Genomic DNA, 19,588 nt, shown 5'->3' on the forward strand with positions numbered 1-19,588 from the left:
CACAAGGTGACAGGATAATGAAAAGCCTGTCTACTTTGATTGGTTTACACTACGTATGTGTGTTGAAATATTGCTGTGTACTCCATCAAAATGTATAAGTAACATGAAACAAGTATTGCTTGCTAGTCAAACATTTTAAAAAACAAAATAATTTAATGATAAAAGGTAAGTAATTGAAATGAAAATACCTGCAATTTCAAATATACTGAAGAATCAAGATATTCTAATATAATGATACACATATCACTCATCCCAGGTATGGGAGATCATGTGACCAGATAAGAAGAAAAGGGGGTGAGGAATTCAGATGTGTGACATCTAATTTCTTTGTTATAAATAGTGTCAAAATTAATGGAAATTTTCTTTGCTTTTGTAGTCATATAAAATGCTTTAGCAGCACATGCTGTGGCATAGTGGGTAAAGCCACCACCTGCTGCACAAGCATCCCCTATGGATGCTGGTTGAAGTGCCAGCTGCTCCACTTCAGATCTAGCTCCCTGCTAATGTGCCTGGGAAAGCACTGGAATATGGCCCAAATCCTTGGGCCCCTGTAAACAAGTAGGAGACTAGGATGAAGCTCTGGCTCCTATTTTCGGCCTGGCCCAGGCCTGAACATTGCTGCCATTGGGAGAGTAAGCCAACAGATGGAGGATCTCTCTGTCTCTCTCTGTCTCTCCTCCCCTCTCTCTTTCTGCCTCTCCTCTCTCTGTGTAACTCTGACTTTCAAATAAAATAAATAATCATTTTTTTAAAAAAAAGATCTATTCCCTGCACCCCATGGGAGACCAGGAGAAGCACCTGGCTCCTGCCTTCGGATCAGCGCGGTGCGCTGGCCGCAGCGGCCATTGGAGGGTGAACCAATGGCAAAGGAAGACCTTTCTCTCTGTCTCTCTCTCTCACTGTCCACTCTGCCTGTCAAAAAAAAAAAAAAATCTATTTGCTTGGATGTCAGAGTTACAAAGTAGAGGCAGAGGCAGAGAAAGAGAGGTCTTACATCCCACGGTTCACTCCCCAATTGGCTGATCCGAAGTCAGGAGTCAGGAGCTTCTTCCGGGTCTCCCATGCAGGTGCAGAGGCCCAAGGACTTAGGCCATCTTCTACTGCTTTCCCAGGCCATAGCAGAGAGATAGATCAGAAGTGGAGCAGCCAGGACTCAAACAGGCACCCATATGGGATGCAAGCACTGCAGGCAGCAGCCTTACCTGCTATGCCACACTGTCAGCCCCCAAATAAACAGATCTTAAAAACGCTTTAATTTGTTCACTTAATAAATAAATAGTGTTGGCTGGCGTCGCAGCTCACTAAGCTAATCCTCCGCCTATGGTGCCGGTGCCCCAGGTTCTAGTCCCGGTTGGGGCGCTGGATTCTGTCCCGGTTGCTCCTCTTCCAGGCCAGCTCTCTGCTGTGGCCCGGGAAGGCAGTGGAGGATGGCCCAAGTGCTTGGGCCCTGCACCCACATGGGAGACCAGGAGGAAGCATCTGGCTTCCAGCTTCAGATCAGCGCAGTGCGCCGGCCATTGTGTGGGGTGAACCAACGGAAGGAAGACCTTTCTCTCTGTCTCTCTCTCACTGTCTAACTCTGACTGCAATAAATAAATAAATAAATAAGCAAATATATAGAGTTTTATATATATAACTAAACATTATATCCTCCTTCCTGAAGAGACTAATTTTATAAGAATTATGTAATATAGGATTCAAAAATATACAGATTTATAAAATATTAAGAATATTAAGTTCCTTTTAAGTAAGATGGGTCTACCCTTCTTAAAATAAGTAAAATAGCCATAGAAGCAAATATTTCCATAGAAATATTACATATAATATATTGTGCTATAATTATCATAAGATACAGTGTCTAGACCAAATGGAGTGATGCATATCAAAAAACAAAGATATGAAGGAAAAGTTATATCTAGTGAATAACTGAATTCAAGGATACCTAAAAAATTGGGCCAGATGTCTATTAATATTTTTTAATTTTCAAAAATAGCATGTGACATATCAGATTGAGTTTAAAAAGCAAAATAACTGTGAAAAGTTAAACAGCTCAACAACTTATTCTGCTCAGTATCATCTCATTTTATTTTGCATACAAATCTTCATGGTCGAGTTATCCTTCAAGCATTGTGAAGCTCACTAACCTTTTAATGATGCTAAAACAAAATCAGCTAAATTAAAAATAACCGATGATAAAATTTAGAGGAGGTAAAGTGTTTTAGGATATGGAATGAGATTAAAGTTGAGGGCATGTCCATTGAGTATTTGAGATATTATTCGGAGTTAGGAGAAGGAATTCTTTAATTTGTGCAAATTGGTGGAAGCTTGTCATCTCATGGTTGCCAAAGGCATTCGGATATATAAGTGTCCGGGGCTGGCGCTGTGGTGCAGTAGGTTAATCCCCTGCCTACAGTGCCAGCATCCCATACGGGAGTCGGTTCGAGTCCCGGCTGTTCCTCTTTGTATCTGGCTCTCTGCTGTTACCTGGGAAAGCAGTAGAGGATGGCCCAAGTCCTTGGGCCCCTGTACCCACGTGGGAGACCCGGAGGAAGTTCCTGGCTCCTGGCTTGGGATTGGTGAAGCTCCGGCTGTTGTGGCCATTTGGAGAGTGAACCAACAGAAGGAAGACCTTTCTCTCTCTCTCTCTCTCTCTCTCTAACCGTCTATAATTCTACCTCTCAAATAAATAAAATCTTAAAAACAAAAGAAGTGTCCATTTAAAGCACTGGTGACCCTAACCTTTAGGTAAAATGCTTTGGATCCTGATGCACAACTCTTGGAGGATTCAACCAATGAAGGCCAGGTCAGAAAATCTGAACCTCTCAAGGGGCAAGGGAAAACGGGGGAAGAAAGATCTTTCTTTCTATAATTTACTAATTGATCTGCGGTTCTTGTCTCCTCCTCCCCATGACTTATCAGAGCAGAATCTTCATGATCCAGAGGACAGGGAGCTACCTTACCACAAGAAAGATAAACACTTACCAGTGTCTTCCTGGACTCACCCATTGCTGCTATGGTAGCAAAATACTGGATAACATGCTTGGTGTTCACAGTCTTCCCAGAACCAGATTCTCCTCTGTGATTAGAAATTCAGTGATGTACTTAAGTGGTTCAGATTGTCAATGTCATGAACATTAAGAAATTCTTATCATAAAGGCTAAAGCAAGAAGTAAGATTTTAGAGAAAAGTAAAATGTAGGATGGAACTTGTGAATATGTTAATTTTTAATTAGGAGAAGGGAAAGCATAGCTTCGGGTGAAAAACAAAAATATGGAGTTGAGAAAGATCAATAACTTATAAAATCAAGAAACCAGTTTGGGGCCAACACTGTGGCATAGCGGGTTAAGCCACAGCCTACAGTGTTACCATCCCATACTGGCGCTTGTTCAGTCCTGGCTGCTCCACTACTGATCCAGTTCCCTGCTAAGGCACCTGGGAAAGAAGCAGAGGATGGCCCAAGTCCTGAAGCCCCTGCACCCTTGTAGGAGACTTGGAAGAAGCTCCTAGCTCCTGGCTTCTTGTTTCAGTCTGGCCCAGCCCTTGACATTGCAGCCTTTGGAAAGTAAACCAGCAGATGGAAGATTTTTTCTCTCTGTCTCTCCCTGTCTCTCTTTCTGTACTCTTTCAAATAAATAAAGGAAATCTTTTTTTTTTTTTTAAAGGAAATAAACCTGTTCTTCATGGTCCTATTAACAAAAAGCACAGACCTCTGCTAGAGACTGGTCTCCTCATTACTAACAGTTCAAGAGACTTTTGCATATTAAGGCTAACACGTGATCAAGCCCAGCTGTTTTCCCAGAAAAGGAACTCTGCTAATCACTTTTTTTATTTGACAGGTAGAGTTACAGACAGTGAGATAGAGAAAGAGAGAGAGAGAGACAGAGAGAAAGGTCTTTCTTCTGTTGGTTCACCCCCCAGATGGCCACTATGGCCGGCACACTGCGCCGATCTGAAGCCAGGAGCCAGGTGCGTCCTCCTAGTCTCCCATGCGGCTGCAGGGACCCCAGCACTTGGGCCATCCCCCACTGCCCTCCCGGGCCACAGAAGAGAGCTGGACTGGAAGAGGAGCAACCGAGACTAGAACCCGGCGCCCATATGGGATGCCGGCGCCACAGGCGGAGGATTAACCTAGTGAGCCATGGTGCCAGCCCCATTACTAATCATTTTATCAGGCAGTTGGACTTTAAGCTTCCTCTTTTCCTTTGATAACCATGTAACACTGGGAATGTGGGAAGAACGCAGTAGTAAGCTGATAGCCTCTTCACACAAAGCATCATAGAATCAAGGTCTATTCTTATTCTTACGAAACTCCAGAAAACAGTTCTATCCTTGTGGCAAAGGGCTAAAGATGAATAGGTAGCTCTAATATTCTGATGCCTTATGATCCCTGTTTGCATAGTGGGAGCCAATATTGAAAGCAACACATGAAGTGGCATCTACGTTATATAGGATGTCCAGAGCCTCTGGGTCTCAGCCACCATGCTAATATTCCCTTGGCCTGGCAGAGCTCTTTTTACCAAAATTAATAAATAATTAGCTACCACTAAAGTCATTTCCTTCCACCTTCCTTCCTTCTCATTATCTTTACTTATTAGTCCAAGTCTTACCCTCTTGTAGTTCCTGCTACTTAATGTACCTTGGCCTTCCTCAATCTGCCTGCTTACAGTAGCATGTTACCCATTCCAAGTTCAGATTTATTTAACTTTCAGCCTCTGCTTAATTAGCCACTCCAGAGGTCTCTGAAGATGATCATTCACAATAGTGGAGCTTTCCCAATCAAAAAAGTAATTAAGCACAGCTTGTATACTTGTGTTTCTAAAGTATCTTTTAAAATGATGGAAGCAGACTAGCTGACACCAAATTTGGAATAAAGAATTATGACAATTTTCTGAGGATCTTACTCTTGCCTAGAATATATTTTATGTCTAAAAATCAAACAATTCAAAGATAGTGAAGGTAAGTTTTATTCCCAGTGAAATGTAGGTGTGTGTTTCCATTAAAAATTGCTGTAAGCCAAAGAGAAAAACAAGGCAAACACTTACGTGAAGAGTATAGACTGATTCTCTCCCTCTACAAAATAAAAGAAAATGTCAGAATATTCTTATGCTAGAGGCTTATGTGTTCGCATGAATTTATTCACAACTTTCTCAGCTGAAGTTTGAATTCAGACACAAGGGGAAGAATTTGCTCCATTTAAAGTCAGTAAAAAATATCATTTAATGATGCAGCATAAAATAGTTTTTTTCTTGCTCCTATGTTTTCCAGTCATAGAAATATCCTTGCTCTAAATACGAATGATAGCCAACCAAAGGTTCTTTGTGTCATATACTGTAACAGTTGTTCAATGTAATGAAACCTGACTCTGGGCCAATCACTGTTCTGATCACTTTAAGTGTGTGATCTCTATTTGGCATGCAAGCTCGTAATCCTGAAAGCCATGGGAAGTAGGTGCTATTTCGCCCACATTTTATCTAGAAGAAAATTGAGGCTTCAGGTGATTAGGTAACTGTAAAGGCCGCACTCATAATGCTTAAGTGCCTCTCAGACACATGGAGAAAAGCAGATGGGCTGCTTTTCTTCATTTTGTAGGGCAGCTACTTACTGCGAAGCATATCCTGAAAGGCATTATCAGCAACAGCGAAGATGTGAGGGGGAGCTTCTGATCGCCTCTTTCCTTTGTAGGCAGCCATGACTTCTTTCTGATACAGTGGGAGGCACTTGTAAGGGTTTATGGTCACACAGAAGAGACCTGAATATGTCTGAGGGAAGAACAGAAAAGATTTCAGAAAATGGATTAGTAATATTTCCAGGTTTGTCAGCTCTTCCCCTGTCAAAAACATTTGATTGAATATGTACTTATAAAAGAACTCAGGAGGAATATTCATATTCTTGTCAGCAAGGGATTTCCAATATGAAAACATAGAACAAGGTTAGAGTAAAACAGGACCTGGGATTTCTTCTCCCTGGGAGGCACACTAACTACTAAAATATCTGTCGCATGTAGCTCCTGGAGCCAGAGTGGAAGCTAACAGCAGGCTGGCAGAGATTTCAGTAACAATCAACGAGGCACTTGAGGCCAGAGGGGAACATGTGTGCACCAGTAATATCGAGAACCTGACTTTTAGGGCCCAAAGGAGAATAAATTGCTCAAGTGGGTCAGTTAGTCACTGCAGTGGTTTAATTGTGACCTCTAAAAAGATATAAATGTGTCCTAATCCCCCGAGTCCATGAGTATGCTCTTATTTGGAAAAAGGATATTATGGATACAATTAAGGATCTCAAGATGCCCTCTGGTGGACCTTAAATCCAATGATTGGTGACCTCATAAAAGACACACAGAGATGGTGAGGTGGAGGCAGAGATTGGAATGAGGTAGTCAAAAAAACTGCCAACAGCCACCACAAACTGAAATAGACAAGGAAAGACTGTCTTTTAGAGCCTCCAGGAATAGTGAGACACAGTAAATTTGATTTTATTTTGGACTTCTGGCCTCCAGCGCTATAAGAGAATAACTTTCTGTCATTTTAAAGCAACCAATTTATGATAATTTTCCCAGGGAAAGAATTACAGTGATAAGGTAGGCCAGACAACAAAAGTGCAGACAGGTTTCATGTTATGACTTCTATATACCGAGTGCTGCTTCCACTGCATAGATTTTAAACAGCCAAATAGTGTGCACAATCAGCTATTACTGTAATGATGAAGAAAATAATCACCTTATGTATTAAGCACTAATAGGCAGGCACTGAACTATGTGCTTTACTTACATTCTTTTAACTAATTCCCTAAATTATCACTGAAAAGACCTGGCAGTGTTGTCCCACTTTATAGGTAAGGCTATTTTAAGAAGTTAAGAAAATTAAAAACCAATAAGTAAACAACAGGACACTAATCTGTCAAGACTCTAAGTATCACATTTACAGTTTATCATGACAATCTGTGAAAAGAAAAAGGAATGTTGGCAAAATAAACATGAGGAAACACTAAGGTCTCTCCCCATTGGACATTCCCACATGAGTACGCTTGAATTCAATGTAAAATATCACCAGGGAGAGGTTGGAACATCACCCAATGAGTGTCAGCATGATGTTTCAGCAGTAAAGCAGACAATGGAGTACGCACATAGATCATCCAATGGTCATAGCGCCTCTTCAGGGTATGTAGCACAGAGGCTTCATTGAGGTGAGTCAGCATTGCCACGTCTTCAATCATTTCAAACTTGGGAGGATTCATCTGCTGGATCGTATCCTCTTTGACACTCAGAATCTGCAAGGAGGAGAGAAGTCTTAGACATATGCCCCTATTTTTCCAATGCCTATTTATTTCCTCATGCATTGGGAAGAATATCCAGAGTGAAAAAAAAAATGATGCCTCTTTAGGGGATGGGTCCAGAAGAGATTAAATCAACATTTATGGAAGAATCCCATTTCCCCCTGCCAAATCCTTTTCTTTTCCTAAAGATGAAGTAAAATATTTTTGCTAGATCAAGATTTTCTGTCTTTCAGTGTTCTATTCTTGTAGGTCTTCGCTGACCCTGATGACTTCTGAGAGCATATGCATCATGATTTGTCCCCTCTATTAGCGTCCCAACATCTCTCTCAGGTTTAGAAGAAGGAATTTGTTATGGTGAACCGAGGCAGACCTCATTCTTTCAGACTTAATTCAAAACATATCTTCAAAGCCAGCATTGTAGTGCTGTGCATTAGGGTTTACTCGCTATGCCACAATGCCAGTCTACAAATAAATAATTTTTTAAAAAAGAAAGTCTTATAGAAAAGGTCTGGTGGTGATAAATCATTTCAGACTCTGAGAATATCTTTATGTTGACAAGTCTACATTCAGGAAAACAGGACACCCTTTTGTATTGTTTCTTTTCTCATGTACTTTTGAGACTGCTTACTTTATCTTTAATCTTAGACAGCTTAATTATTTATGTCCTGGGCATAGATATGATAATGTCATATCTGACTGGTAGCCTTTTCACCTTTCCGCACCTGGGGATTTGTATCTGTCTCTAAGTTAAGCAAGTTTTCTATTGCCTCTTTAAATATGCTTTCTACCCCTTTGGCATTTTGCAAGGCCCTCCTGAACCTTATATGTCAGATATTACTTGTTTAATGTTATCCTAATATTCTCATAAGCCTCATACATTACTCTCCATTCATTTTTCTTTGTTCTGCTCTGAGTGTATATTTTAAAATAGCTTATTTTTTAGCTCATTAATTCTTTCCTTTATTGATATATTCTGCTATGGATACCTTCTTTCATATTTTAAATATTGCTTAGTGTACTTTACAGCTCAAGAATTTGATTTTTTAAAAATTAGTTTCTGTTAAATTTGTCTGTTAGAGTATTAAATTATTTTTCTGTGTTCTCATGAAGTTTGTTGAGCTTCCTTAAAAATAGATGTTTTGGATTCTGCATTTTGAATTTGCATGTATCAGTTGCTATCTGACAGATTTCTAATACCTTACTTTGTTCATTATTTAATGAAAATTCTTGATGCTTATTAGCATATAATATCCTCTTTGCACTGAAGTATTAGGACAGTCATTGTAAATTGCCTTTGCTTGTCTCTGCCTCCCAGAAATTCTAAGCAGTCTATTTATTTTCTCTAAGTCTGGGTACACTTCTGCTACTTCAGCACTAGACAGCACCCTAAATCAAGGCATGCTGCAAGTCTACTGTTAGTGTGTTATTATTACTGTTTCAGCACTGGAGGGTGTCCCATCTCAGGTTTTTCTGAAATCCACAGTTGGTGTGCTGTTCAGAATGAATCTGGGACGTGTCTGAAAATGAATAGTCTATCTCTGTAAGCCTCTTCCTGGGCTTAGGTCAGGCCCAGATAACGCTGGATTGTAGCCAAGCACCATAGGATTCTATCTGGCTCTATTCCCTACTGTGGAGAGATCAGCCCCAGATTCTTATAAAAATGACTTTCCTTTTCTTCTCTCAAGTGGACAATTACTGTCACTGTGTTGCAACACCTGGAGTTGGGGAATAATGGGGTACATAGTCTGTAATCATCAATGCCACAAAGTCAGATTACATCTAGTGTCTACAACACTGAGGCCAGTGTACTCCAGGAGGAGGATCAAGGTCAACACTGCTATAGGCTGCCTGTTGCTGTGATACTCATTGTCCAAGGCCACTGTTACGAGCCACAGGTAGTGTTTGTTAGGATGTAAGTCCAACCTCCTGCTACCACAAGTCTGCACTGGGCACCAGGACAGATACATAGACTATTAATATGAACTGGCCTAGGAACAGTATTGGGTTCTATCAGCTTGGCAATGAGTTACAGACATAGTTCCATGTGTAGTTTTGTGCTTTATTCCCCAGTGGCTGGAGTCTTGTTCCTTGCTATCTGTCCAAGGCCACCCAGGCTGAACCTAAGTTACGTGGCAATTAAGTCTAGCAGCCACAGGGCCCTTCAGTTTCATGGTGTGTGCCAGGCCTATGCAGGCTGGTGGTAATATAGGACAAAACAAGCCCATTCCAGAGACAGACACACATCTGATAATTGGTTTCAAGCTTAAGGTCTGGGCTTAATTTTTCTCTCCCTCCCCTTGAACTGAGGGCATGAGATCTCTCCCTAAGCTGAACAGCTTGCAGCACAGGGAGAAGTGACACAGGCATCTCTCTTTCCTGTCTTTTCTAATTACTATAGTAATACCAGACACCATAGTCTCTCACCTGGCTTACTTTGCTCTTATAAAGGGCTTGATGTGTGAATTGCTCTTCAAATTATTGTTTCAGTGAAGAACTGATTGCTAGAGCATAATACTCAGCTGCTAACTTGCTCTACCTCTCCCTACTATACTCAATTCAGTAAATATATTTTTAAAAACCTATTGAAATGTACACTTTAAAGAGGTATACTATTTATTGTGCATACATTTTATTTCAATGGAATTGTTTTTAAATTCGTTTTATCAAGGGGCTGGTGCTGTGGCATAACGGGTAAGGCCACCACCTGCAGTGGCAGCATTCCATATGGGTGCCGATTCGCATTCCAGCTGCTTCACTTTGGATACAGCTCTCTGCTATGACCTGGGAAAGTGGTAGAAGATGGCTCAAGTGCTTGGGCCCCTGCACTCATGTGGGAAACCCGGAAGAAGCTCTTGGCTTCTGGGTTCAAATCTGCACAGCTTGGGGCATTGCGACCATCTGGTGAATTGAACCAGTGAATGGAAGCACACTCCCTCTGCCTCTGTCTCTATGTAACTCTGCCTTTCAATAAAATGAATAAATCTTTAAATAAATTAATTTTATCAAACAATTATAGAAAAGAGAAGAGAGACAATCAAATTTGCATTCTCTTTTCCAATAAACTATTGCTTCAAGGTTGGATGGCCCTCTGTTTTCTTAGTTTTTTTATTTTTTATTTTTTATTTAGGACATTCTGAATTTCTCCTTGCCTGCCTCTTTATGTCCCTGTTGAAAGGATCAAGTTCCTTCCTTTACTACATTAGTTGGCTATATGAAATATACCTAATTTTGGATTTTTTACATATAGAATTGACTGTCAAGAAGCTATATTAAAGCATTATAAGTGCTAGTTTGAGTGGTATCCAGACTTCTACAACTTAAAAGGCAATAATTTAGTTCTGAAGTTGTCCAAAATCAAATATAAGAAAATGAAAAAGACAACCATCCTTAATAACAATATATAGCTGCTATAGAATGTGGATTATTAAGGAGATAGAAATGGGGCAGAACTGGGATGAGTTCAGGAAAGTTAATATTGAAAGGGAAGCATCTGTAAAATTTGTAAGAAGATGTCAATGCAAATCAGAGTAGAAGAGGGGCCACATTCACACCAGGAGGCTGACAGGTAACACTAGGAACATAAGGTCAGTGATTTAGGCAAAGGTCGTGAGAATGAGATGTCTTCTCAATATTCACCTGATGCTTTGAATGCCCTGAGGACAAAAAGTAGAGGTTGTATTTGGAGACTATCATGGCTTCCCACTATGGATTCTTACAGTATATTTTACATACCAACCCTTGACCTGACTTTTAATTTCAGAAGTCATAGATGACTTTATAAGTCTCATATGTAAGACTTTCTCCAATCCCTTACAATATTTTTCCCTAGCATAAGACATGTCTAACCATTTCTCCCAGCTCTTAGCTTCTCCACTGTGCTACTTTTATTCACATTATACAACTCTTTGCTAATCTGACAAACGCGTGTTTCTTTTTTTTTTTAACTTTTATTTAATGGATATAAATTTTCAAAGTACAGCTTATGGATTACAATGGCTTCCCCCCAAATAACTTCCCTCCAACCCACAACCCTCCCTTTTCCCGCTCCCTCCCCCCTTCCATTCACATCAAGATTCATTTTCAATTCTCTTTATATACAGAAGATCAGTTTAGCATACATTAAGTAAAGATTCCAACAGTTTGCTCCCACACAGAAACATAAAGTGAAAAATACTGTTTGAGTACTAGTTATAGCATTAAATCACAATGTACAGCACATTAAGGACAGAGATCCTACACCAGGAGTTAAGTAAACAGTGACTCCTGTTGTTGACTTAACAAATTGGCACTCTTGTTTATGGCATCAGTAATCACCCTAGGCTCCTGTCATGAGCTGCCAAGGCTATGGAAGCCCTTTGAGTTCACCAACTCTGATCATATTTAGACAAGGTCGTAGTCAAAGTGGAAGTTGTCTCCTCCCTTCAGAGAAAGGTACCTCCTTCTTTGATGACCTGTTCCTTTCACTGGAATCTCACTCACAGAGATCCTTCATGCAGGGTTTTTTTTTTTTTCCAGAGTGTTTTGGCTTTCCATGCCTGTAATACTCTCATGGGCTTTTCAGCCGAATCTTCATGCCTTACGGGCTGATTCTGAGGCCAGAGTGCTGTTTAGGACATCTGCCATTCTATGGGTCTGCTGTGTAGCTCACTTCCCATGTTGGATCATTCTCTCCCTTTTTTATTCTATCAGCTAGTATTAGCAGACACTAGTCTTGGTTATGTGCTCCCTTTGGCTCCTAGTCCTATCATTATGATCAATTGTGAACAGAAATTGATCACCTGGACTAGTGAGATGGCATTGGTACATGCCACCTTGATGGGATTGAATTGGAATCCCTGGTATGTTTCTAACTCTACCGTTTGAGGTAAGTCTGCTTGAGCATGTCCCGAATTGCACATCTCTTCCCTTTCTTACTCCCACTCTTATATTTAACAGCGATCACTTTTCAGTTAAGTTTCAACACTTGAGAATAACTGTGTATTGATTACAGTATTCAACCAAAAGTATTAAGTAGAACAAATAAACAAAAAAAAAATACTAAGGGGGATAACGTATTAAGTTGTCCATCAATAGTCAGGGCAAGGGCTGGATTTCCACGTGCAGAATCATGAAGCAAGACCCCTACCTTTCACCTTACACAAAAATCCACTCAACATGGATTAAAGACTTAAATCTATGACCCGACACCATCAAATTACTAGAGAGCATTGGAAAAACCCTGCAAGATATAGGTACGGGAAAAGACTTCTTGGAAAATACCCCAGAAGCACAGGCAGTCAAAGCCAAAATTAACATTTGGGATTGCATCAAATTGAGAAGTTTCTGTACTTCAAAAGAAACAGTCAGGAAAGTGAAGAGGCAACCAAGAGAATGGGAAAAAATATTTGCAAACTATGCAACAGATAAAGGGTTAATAACCAGAATCTACAAAGAAATCAAGAAACTCCACAACATCAAAACAAACAACCCACTCAAGAGATGGGCCAAGGACCTCAATAGACATTTTTCAAAAGAGGAAATCCAAAGGGCCAACAGACACATGAAAAAATGTTCAAGATCACTAGCAATCAGGGAAATGCAAATCAAAAGCACATTGAGGTTTCACCTCACCCTGGTTAGAATGGCTCACATTCAGAAATCTACCAACAATAGATGCTGGAGAGGATGTGGGGGAAAGGGACACTAACCCACTGTTGGTGGGAATGCAAACTGGTTAAGCCACTATGGAAGTCAGTCTGGAGATTCCTCAGAAACCTGAATATAACCCTACCATTCAACCCAGTCATCCCACTCCTTGGAATTTACCCAAAGGAAATTAAATTGGCAAACAAAAAAGCTGTCTGCACCTTAATAGCTAAGACCTGGAACCAACCCAAATGCCCATCAACAGTAGACTGGATAAAGAAATTATGGGACATGTACACTATAGAATACTATACAGCAGTCAAAAACAATGAAATCCGGTCATTTGCAACAAGATGGAGGAATTTGGAAAACATCATGCTGAGTGAATTAAGCCAGTCCCAAAGGGACAAATATCATATGTTCTCCCTGATCAGCGACAACTAACTGAGCACCGAAAGGGAAACTTGTTGAAATGAAATTGACACTATGAGAAACAGTGACTTGATCAGCTCTTGTCCTGACTGTTGATGAACAATGTAATACTTTATCCATTTTAGTTTTTTTTTTGTTCTAGTAGTATTGGTTGAACTCTGTAATTAACACACAATTATTGTTAGGTGTTTAAATTTTAACTGAAAAGTGATCCCTGTTAGGAATCTGGAAAGCATTATGCTGAACGAAATAAGCCAGTCCCAAAGGGTCAAATACCATATGTTCTCCCTGATCAGTGACAACTAACTGAGCACCAAAAAGGAAACCTGTTAAAGTGAAATGAACACTATGACAAACGTGTGTTTCTTCATAGTTCATTATTCATTCAAAGAGTACCTATAAGAAAAGAAGAATTTGAAAGACTGAGGAAAGAAGTGGAAATGGTTGAGTTCCAGAGTCAATGATCTCTGCCACTGGTAATAATTTTACTCTGATTTATTTAGTGTTCTTCATTAAACATATCATCAAGATACATGGAGGAACTTCCTAAAGATAAATGTCTCCAGAGTGCCTCCGTGTCATTCCTATCCCAGGTATTTAATAAAAATATCAGAGTAAGGAGATACTTACTGATAAATTGATAGCATAAACATCTCTAGGATGAATAAAGATTCCTTTACCTTTCCATCTGCAGTCTCAACCATTATTGTCCCATCATCTTCACTCCCTTTAATCTCAGCTTCAATGTAAGCTTTTGTGCCATCATGAACCCAGCATTTCTTCTCCCCTGTAGAGTAAAAATAATTATTTGTAATTACAGTATTTATAGAAATATAGATTGGATACTTTTAAACTGATATATACAATATTGTTAATGCTTAGTTTGCTTCTTGACATGGAGTCACGGATATAGGAAACTGTAGTTAGACAAAAGCATGAATGCTCACTCTCAAGTTATACTCACACATTTTCCATAGGAAGAAGAAATATCTCAGCAAGCTGACACCTTGGGGCATCAAACACCTATCAGCACCAACTAAATCCTTCTACATCCCTCCCAACTCCATAACTTAACTTTGACTCCAGACGCCTGGTGGTTACCCTGGTGTCAGACATCCTTCCCAGTTCCCCTTCAAAACCATCACTCAAAAAGTCTGGTTACAACTAACTGATAATCTAGCCTAGTCATCATTTCCTGCGGGGTTTCTTTAGACCTTAGCTTTAATCTATGAAAGAAAATCTGTTAAGATAATTGTGTGATAGAATTAGAGAGGGAATGAGGACTGGGAAAAAAGGGTTATTATTATCATACTGACTCATTTTATTTCTCCTCATATATGTCATATATGGCTTTTATACACTTCAGCCTCTTCACTCCAATGGCTCATCCTTAAAGCAGCCTTCCATAAGGTGATCAGTCAACAGGAAGTTTCTAACTAAAATGAGCTAGAATTCTTGTGTGCATCTGAGGTAGCTGCACTTGATTTAACTTCACTACTTCTTGAGTTCTCTCCCACTCAAGGCCAAAAATGAAGATTCTGTGTGTGTGTGTGTGTGTGTGTGTGTGTGTGAGCAGAAGCTCGTAGAACTCTCTAGATCATAACTGCTCAGATATATTGGGGGAAGGGTGAACAAAGAATGTGTATCTGGAAGAAAGAAAAATACTAGCCTATGGCCAGGGGAGACCCAGCTGAAAATGCCACAATAACCATAGCCCTGACAGGGAGAACCAACCCAGTCACCGCCACCACCTCTAGTGTCTGAATCACAAAAGCTAGAGAGGCATCCTTGCTGCTATAGGACAGCTGGCCTTCTGCAGCTATTTCTCCCAGGGGTGAGCATTAAGACTGAGGAAGGAGTACATACACAGGAGGGGAATTGGGGCACCATTTGCTTCTTATTCCACTAAACTTATTTCTGCAAAGCTTTGTATTGCTCACTAAGTTTCTTGCTATCACAATCTACGACAGGTTGCCTTCTCCAGCTCCCTAATTACAAATAATTAACCACTAAAACTGCTTGACAAGAGAATTGTATATTCCCATCAAATTGATTGTATTTTCTTCCTACTTGACGAATGTGTTTCAAATACTGGCTTTCCATTATATGTATTATTTTGTTCCATTTTTGCAAAAACTTATTTTGCTTTGTGCTGTGTCTCTGAAAATATACTTGATTTTGAAAAGCAACCGTTTAATATGTATTTCATGTGTGTATGTTTAGAGTAAATATTCTGCATTTTAAACCAAATGTTATGACTTGAAACAATTTTGATCACCTGGCACAGTCTCTCATTCTCCCACCCTCCCACCCTCATTCCCTCTTTCTCTTACACACACACACACACACACACACACACATTCTTTTTTTAAGAAAAGAATCTAGGAAGAGAGATAAAGAGACTTGCCCCTAGTCACATAGCTAATTAGTGCCAGTCATTAGAATAATGACTGTAGATATTAGATCACCCATCTCTTAAATCAGTGCTCCTCCATCATGCTGTGCTCCCTCTTAGCATGTGCTTAGTTTTTATTCCTTCACCTCTTCAAGGAGCAGCATCAGCACGTGCCTAACAATGAACTCTTTCATCAACCCTGGAAACAGTGAGAAAGAAGACATGTCCGAAACTCCTTCCCTGCTGAGACTCAGTCCCTGTCGAACACGTTTTAAATGAAGTAAATAGGAGTGGGTGTTTTCTGCAGGGTTTAAATGGCTGCTTAGAATATCTGTTTCCCATATTGCAGTGCCTGGTTCAAGTCTGGCTCCTCCATTTCTGATCCAGCTTCCCGATAATGTGCATCCTGGGAGGAAGCAGGTGATGGATCGTGTACAAGACTGGCGTCAGCCTGGCCCAGCCCTGTCTGTTGCAGGCATTTGGGGAGTGAACCAGCAGATGGAAGATTTCTCTCTCTCAGTCTCTGCCTTTCAAATAAAATGAAAATAAATAAATTTTTAAGTAAATAAATAAGCTCAGTCAACTTTTAATTCCTTGTGTTCATCAATAATGCAGAGCTGAAATTGCAAATAGGATTGGATTTGTCTGGTAACCTGGATTTTAGTAGTGGCTTCCATAGTAAAGGGATGTAAAACAATCAACTTGCCTGCAGTTTTAGATTTCACATCTATAAATTGAGATTTTTACCTATATGACTTCATATATTTAGATGTTGAATTGTATTATCTAATATAGATATAACATGGATTTACTGGAGAAAATTTCAAAAGTAAAAATGTATAAAGAAAAATAATTTTAAATGATTTATAATCAAACAACACAGAGATAACTACTATTATCAATTTAAAGCATTTCTTGGGAGGTGTATTATATAATATTGATCAAAATAAGAGACATATTATCATCAGTTTTATAGTTATTTAAAGAATATTGTTTACCTGTCTTGAGAAAAAAAAAACACATTTAGATTGGGAATAGTGTTTGGTCATAATCTCCTCCATGAAACCCTGGAATTCTGGTTTTTTCTCTAGGTATCATAAATTATGTTTCCTTTTTTATGCTGACGTCTCATTTGATCCTTATAGCAATAGAGGAAGGTAGGGCAAGTATTATCATTCCCATATGACAAGTAAGGAAGCTGAAGTTCAATAATGTGAAATGAATTTCTCTAATTTCACAGCCAGACAGGGACAGGGAGAAGGAGTTGAATCTGAAGTTAGCTGCCAAATACTTATTATCACATTTCTCCCACTTGACCTGAGTTCAACACAGCAAACTTCATTGTCTACGAGCCCTGGAGTATGCAAAACTTCTGCTGACCCTTGTCTTTTTGTTGAAAGCACATTTGTAGGAGGAAGGAGTGCTTGGCCCAAAAAAATTAATTAAAATTATGTGTATTGTTATTTTTTACTAATTATTTACAATGCTGATTCTACTAATGTATTTCGAATTATCTCTAAAGCTTTGGCCCGATTTTGCCTTTTTTCCTGGCAACACTATCATCTTGTCCTTAGCTGGTTAATTACCTATGATAAGCTTCTACATGGGTAGTTCTGGCCTCAGGGACAGTTCTGTTATTGTATTTGATTTAACGGATTATAATTAGCTACTCTCAAATCCAATAACAGTAATGAACTCCAATGACTAGAAACTGGGAACTGATCCAGGACTGGTCTGTGATGGAAATATAATGTCCTACATAACTGGCTTGAATTATCATTGGTCATATTAAAGTCCAATGTTGACCAATTCTGAATATAAGAACAATATTAACTCACTTTTTACATTACGCTGTTGAATAGTTTTGGAATTAAGACATGTCAGTGGCTTGTTATTAGATCAAACAGTGAATCTGACTTCTTATTCTCCAATTAGCTGAAATTCAGAAGATGATCACATAGTCCAAACACTTAAAATAGGTAGGGAGGAGCATTTATTTAGAGATTTTAGTCTTGGTCTCGAGGCAAAATCCTTATTAACCTTTGGCCTTGCCTGTTACTGCCAAAAATCATGAATCAGGCTGAGTAGGTGTCCTAGTTATCTCTCCTTTATTGCTGCTTGAGCAACCCTGCTGACCAAGAAGATCACCACAAGGCAAAGTTCACATTTCAGAAAATTCTGGACAGAATCAGAGACAGCTTCTACTTCTCCAGACTTCCCAGAGTCTTTGCTTTTTTCTTCCTCACAAGGTAAAAACCCCCAACTCCAGTCCAGGTCAGAATTTATTCTGCAGTATTTATTCACTGACAATTCAAAGGTTTCTGAGGAAGTGTTTTTCCTGACCAGTCCTGAGGTTATCAGGATTAAAGAGAATTCACGTCTTGTACCCAATGAATAAGGGCCCATGTCTGCACTGTCTCCCTGCTACCCTCTTTTTCCTTGTAAATGTCCATTCATCCCCTGGACATCACGATTTCTTTAGTTGCTAAGAGCTGGAGATTCAAAGAGAATGATTACATGATTATATCCTAGCAAATAAGCTGAGCTCCAGAATGGGTGGTTCCTCCCAATCACACAGCCTAGCTGCCATCTTGACAAGGTAAAATAAAATGCAGCCAGCAGTCACTCCAAGACTTACCACCAAAGGCTACGGCCTGTAGCAGAGGAAGCTCAGCCTCACTTCTTCTGAGGAAAGCTGCAGCTTCTCCAAGCTCTGACAGGTCCATCCTTCTTCAGATGATTCACCCTAAAAGGGTTAGGCCTAAAAGGGAGCCAAAAGGATTTACTCTGCAAAAGATAGGAAGAAAAAAGAAAAAACAAACAAACAAACAAAAGGAAATGAGGCATCGGGCTCTATAATGGAATAATAGAATTCTCTATAATAGAATAAAAAGTCTACTTTGTTTAAGTTATTTGTACCTCTTCTTTCTCTCTGCCATGTCCCAAATTTATAACAAAAAGGCCCAAAAAATCAAAGCCCAGCAGGGCCAACTTTTCCTGTAGATATAGAAGGCACAATGGCTAGGGCATACAATCCTTTTAGGGGACCCATGAAATGTTTTAATTTCTTTTTTTAAAAAGGAGTTTAACAGAATATTCTTTTTGCAGCAAAATTTATCATAAGAAAAACATGTACATAATATTAATGACCTTTAATAATGAATACATCCTGGATTATACTCATATTTCTGCTTGTACTAGTGTAATTATAAAATATAATATGTAATATTTTTGTGGAAAAATCACCCAAAGACAAAAGTATAGCCAGTAAAAGTCTTATTGCAACCCTGAGCGTTGCATTCTGGCCTTGCAGTTGGTAGAATGGGCCAGACTAAGAAATGTCAAGTGGTAGACACTTGCTCCCTTGACAGGAGTTGAAAGGGGCTCAGAGGTATCTAACTGCAACCAGGTAGACAGAGCATGACTGCCAGAAGATAGTGACAAATGGGGAGAAGTTGTTCAGATAAATGTTCAGCATTAGAGAATATAGGAGCAAAAAGGTTAGTATCCTGGCAGAGATGAGGTCTGTGAGCTGATTTATAAAAAATACATGCAGACAAGTATTTAGGAAAACTGGTTGAGAGCAAGAGTGGGGAGGTCAGGCTGGAAGTGGGAGGCAAGTTGTGGGGTAGGGAAGGCAATGGAGTAGATGTGAGTAAATGAGTTAATTGACTCATGAAAGGAAAGTATAAGTCTTGGAGGAACAGAATTGGTGAAAAAATTATCAAGGATACATTCATTGAACATGTACTAAATACTAAATACTTTACATAGTTAATCTTTAATTTTCATATGTTTAACAGCAATGAAAAAAAGAAGTAAACTGAATCATCATGATCCAAAGTGAGAAACTATTACATTCAA

The 19,588-nt window shown here is 39.5% G+C and overlaps 1 protein-coding gene across 1 annotated transcript in view; it reads right to left on the minus strand.

The window, feature by feature from the left end:
- LOC149126997 (myosin-15-like) overlaps window positions 1-18,450 on the minus strand; it is a 95,113-nt gene extending 76,663 nt beyond the window's left edge. Inside the window, exons 1-4 of the mRNA XM_089331388.1 lie at window positions 18,363-18,450; window positions 14,010-14,116; window positions 7,069-7,266; window positions 5,603-5,759 (exon numbers count right to left, since the gene is read on the minus strand). Coding sequence (XP_089187514.1) covers window positions 5,603-5,759; window positions 7,069-7,266; window positions 14,010-14,116; window positions 18,363-18,450 — 550 coding nt within the window. The remainder of the gene's footprint in view (window positions 1-5,602; window positions 5,760-7,068; window positions 7,267-14,009; window positions 14,117-18,362) is intronic.
- Between the last annotated feature and the right edge of the window lie 1,138 nt (window positions 18,451-19,588).

The sequence above is a fragment of the Oryctolagus cuniculus genome, chromosome 4, assembly GCF_051225735.1.
Source record: "Oryctolagus cuniculus isolate XC-2025 breed Fujian yellow rabbit chromosome 4, ASM5122573v1, whole genome shotgun sequence".
In the NCBI taxonomy this organism is placed as follows: Eukaryota; Metazoa; Chordata; class Mammalia; order Lagomorpha; family Leporidae; genus Oryctolagus; species Oryctolagus cuniculus.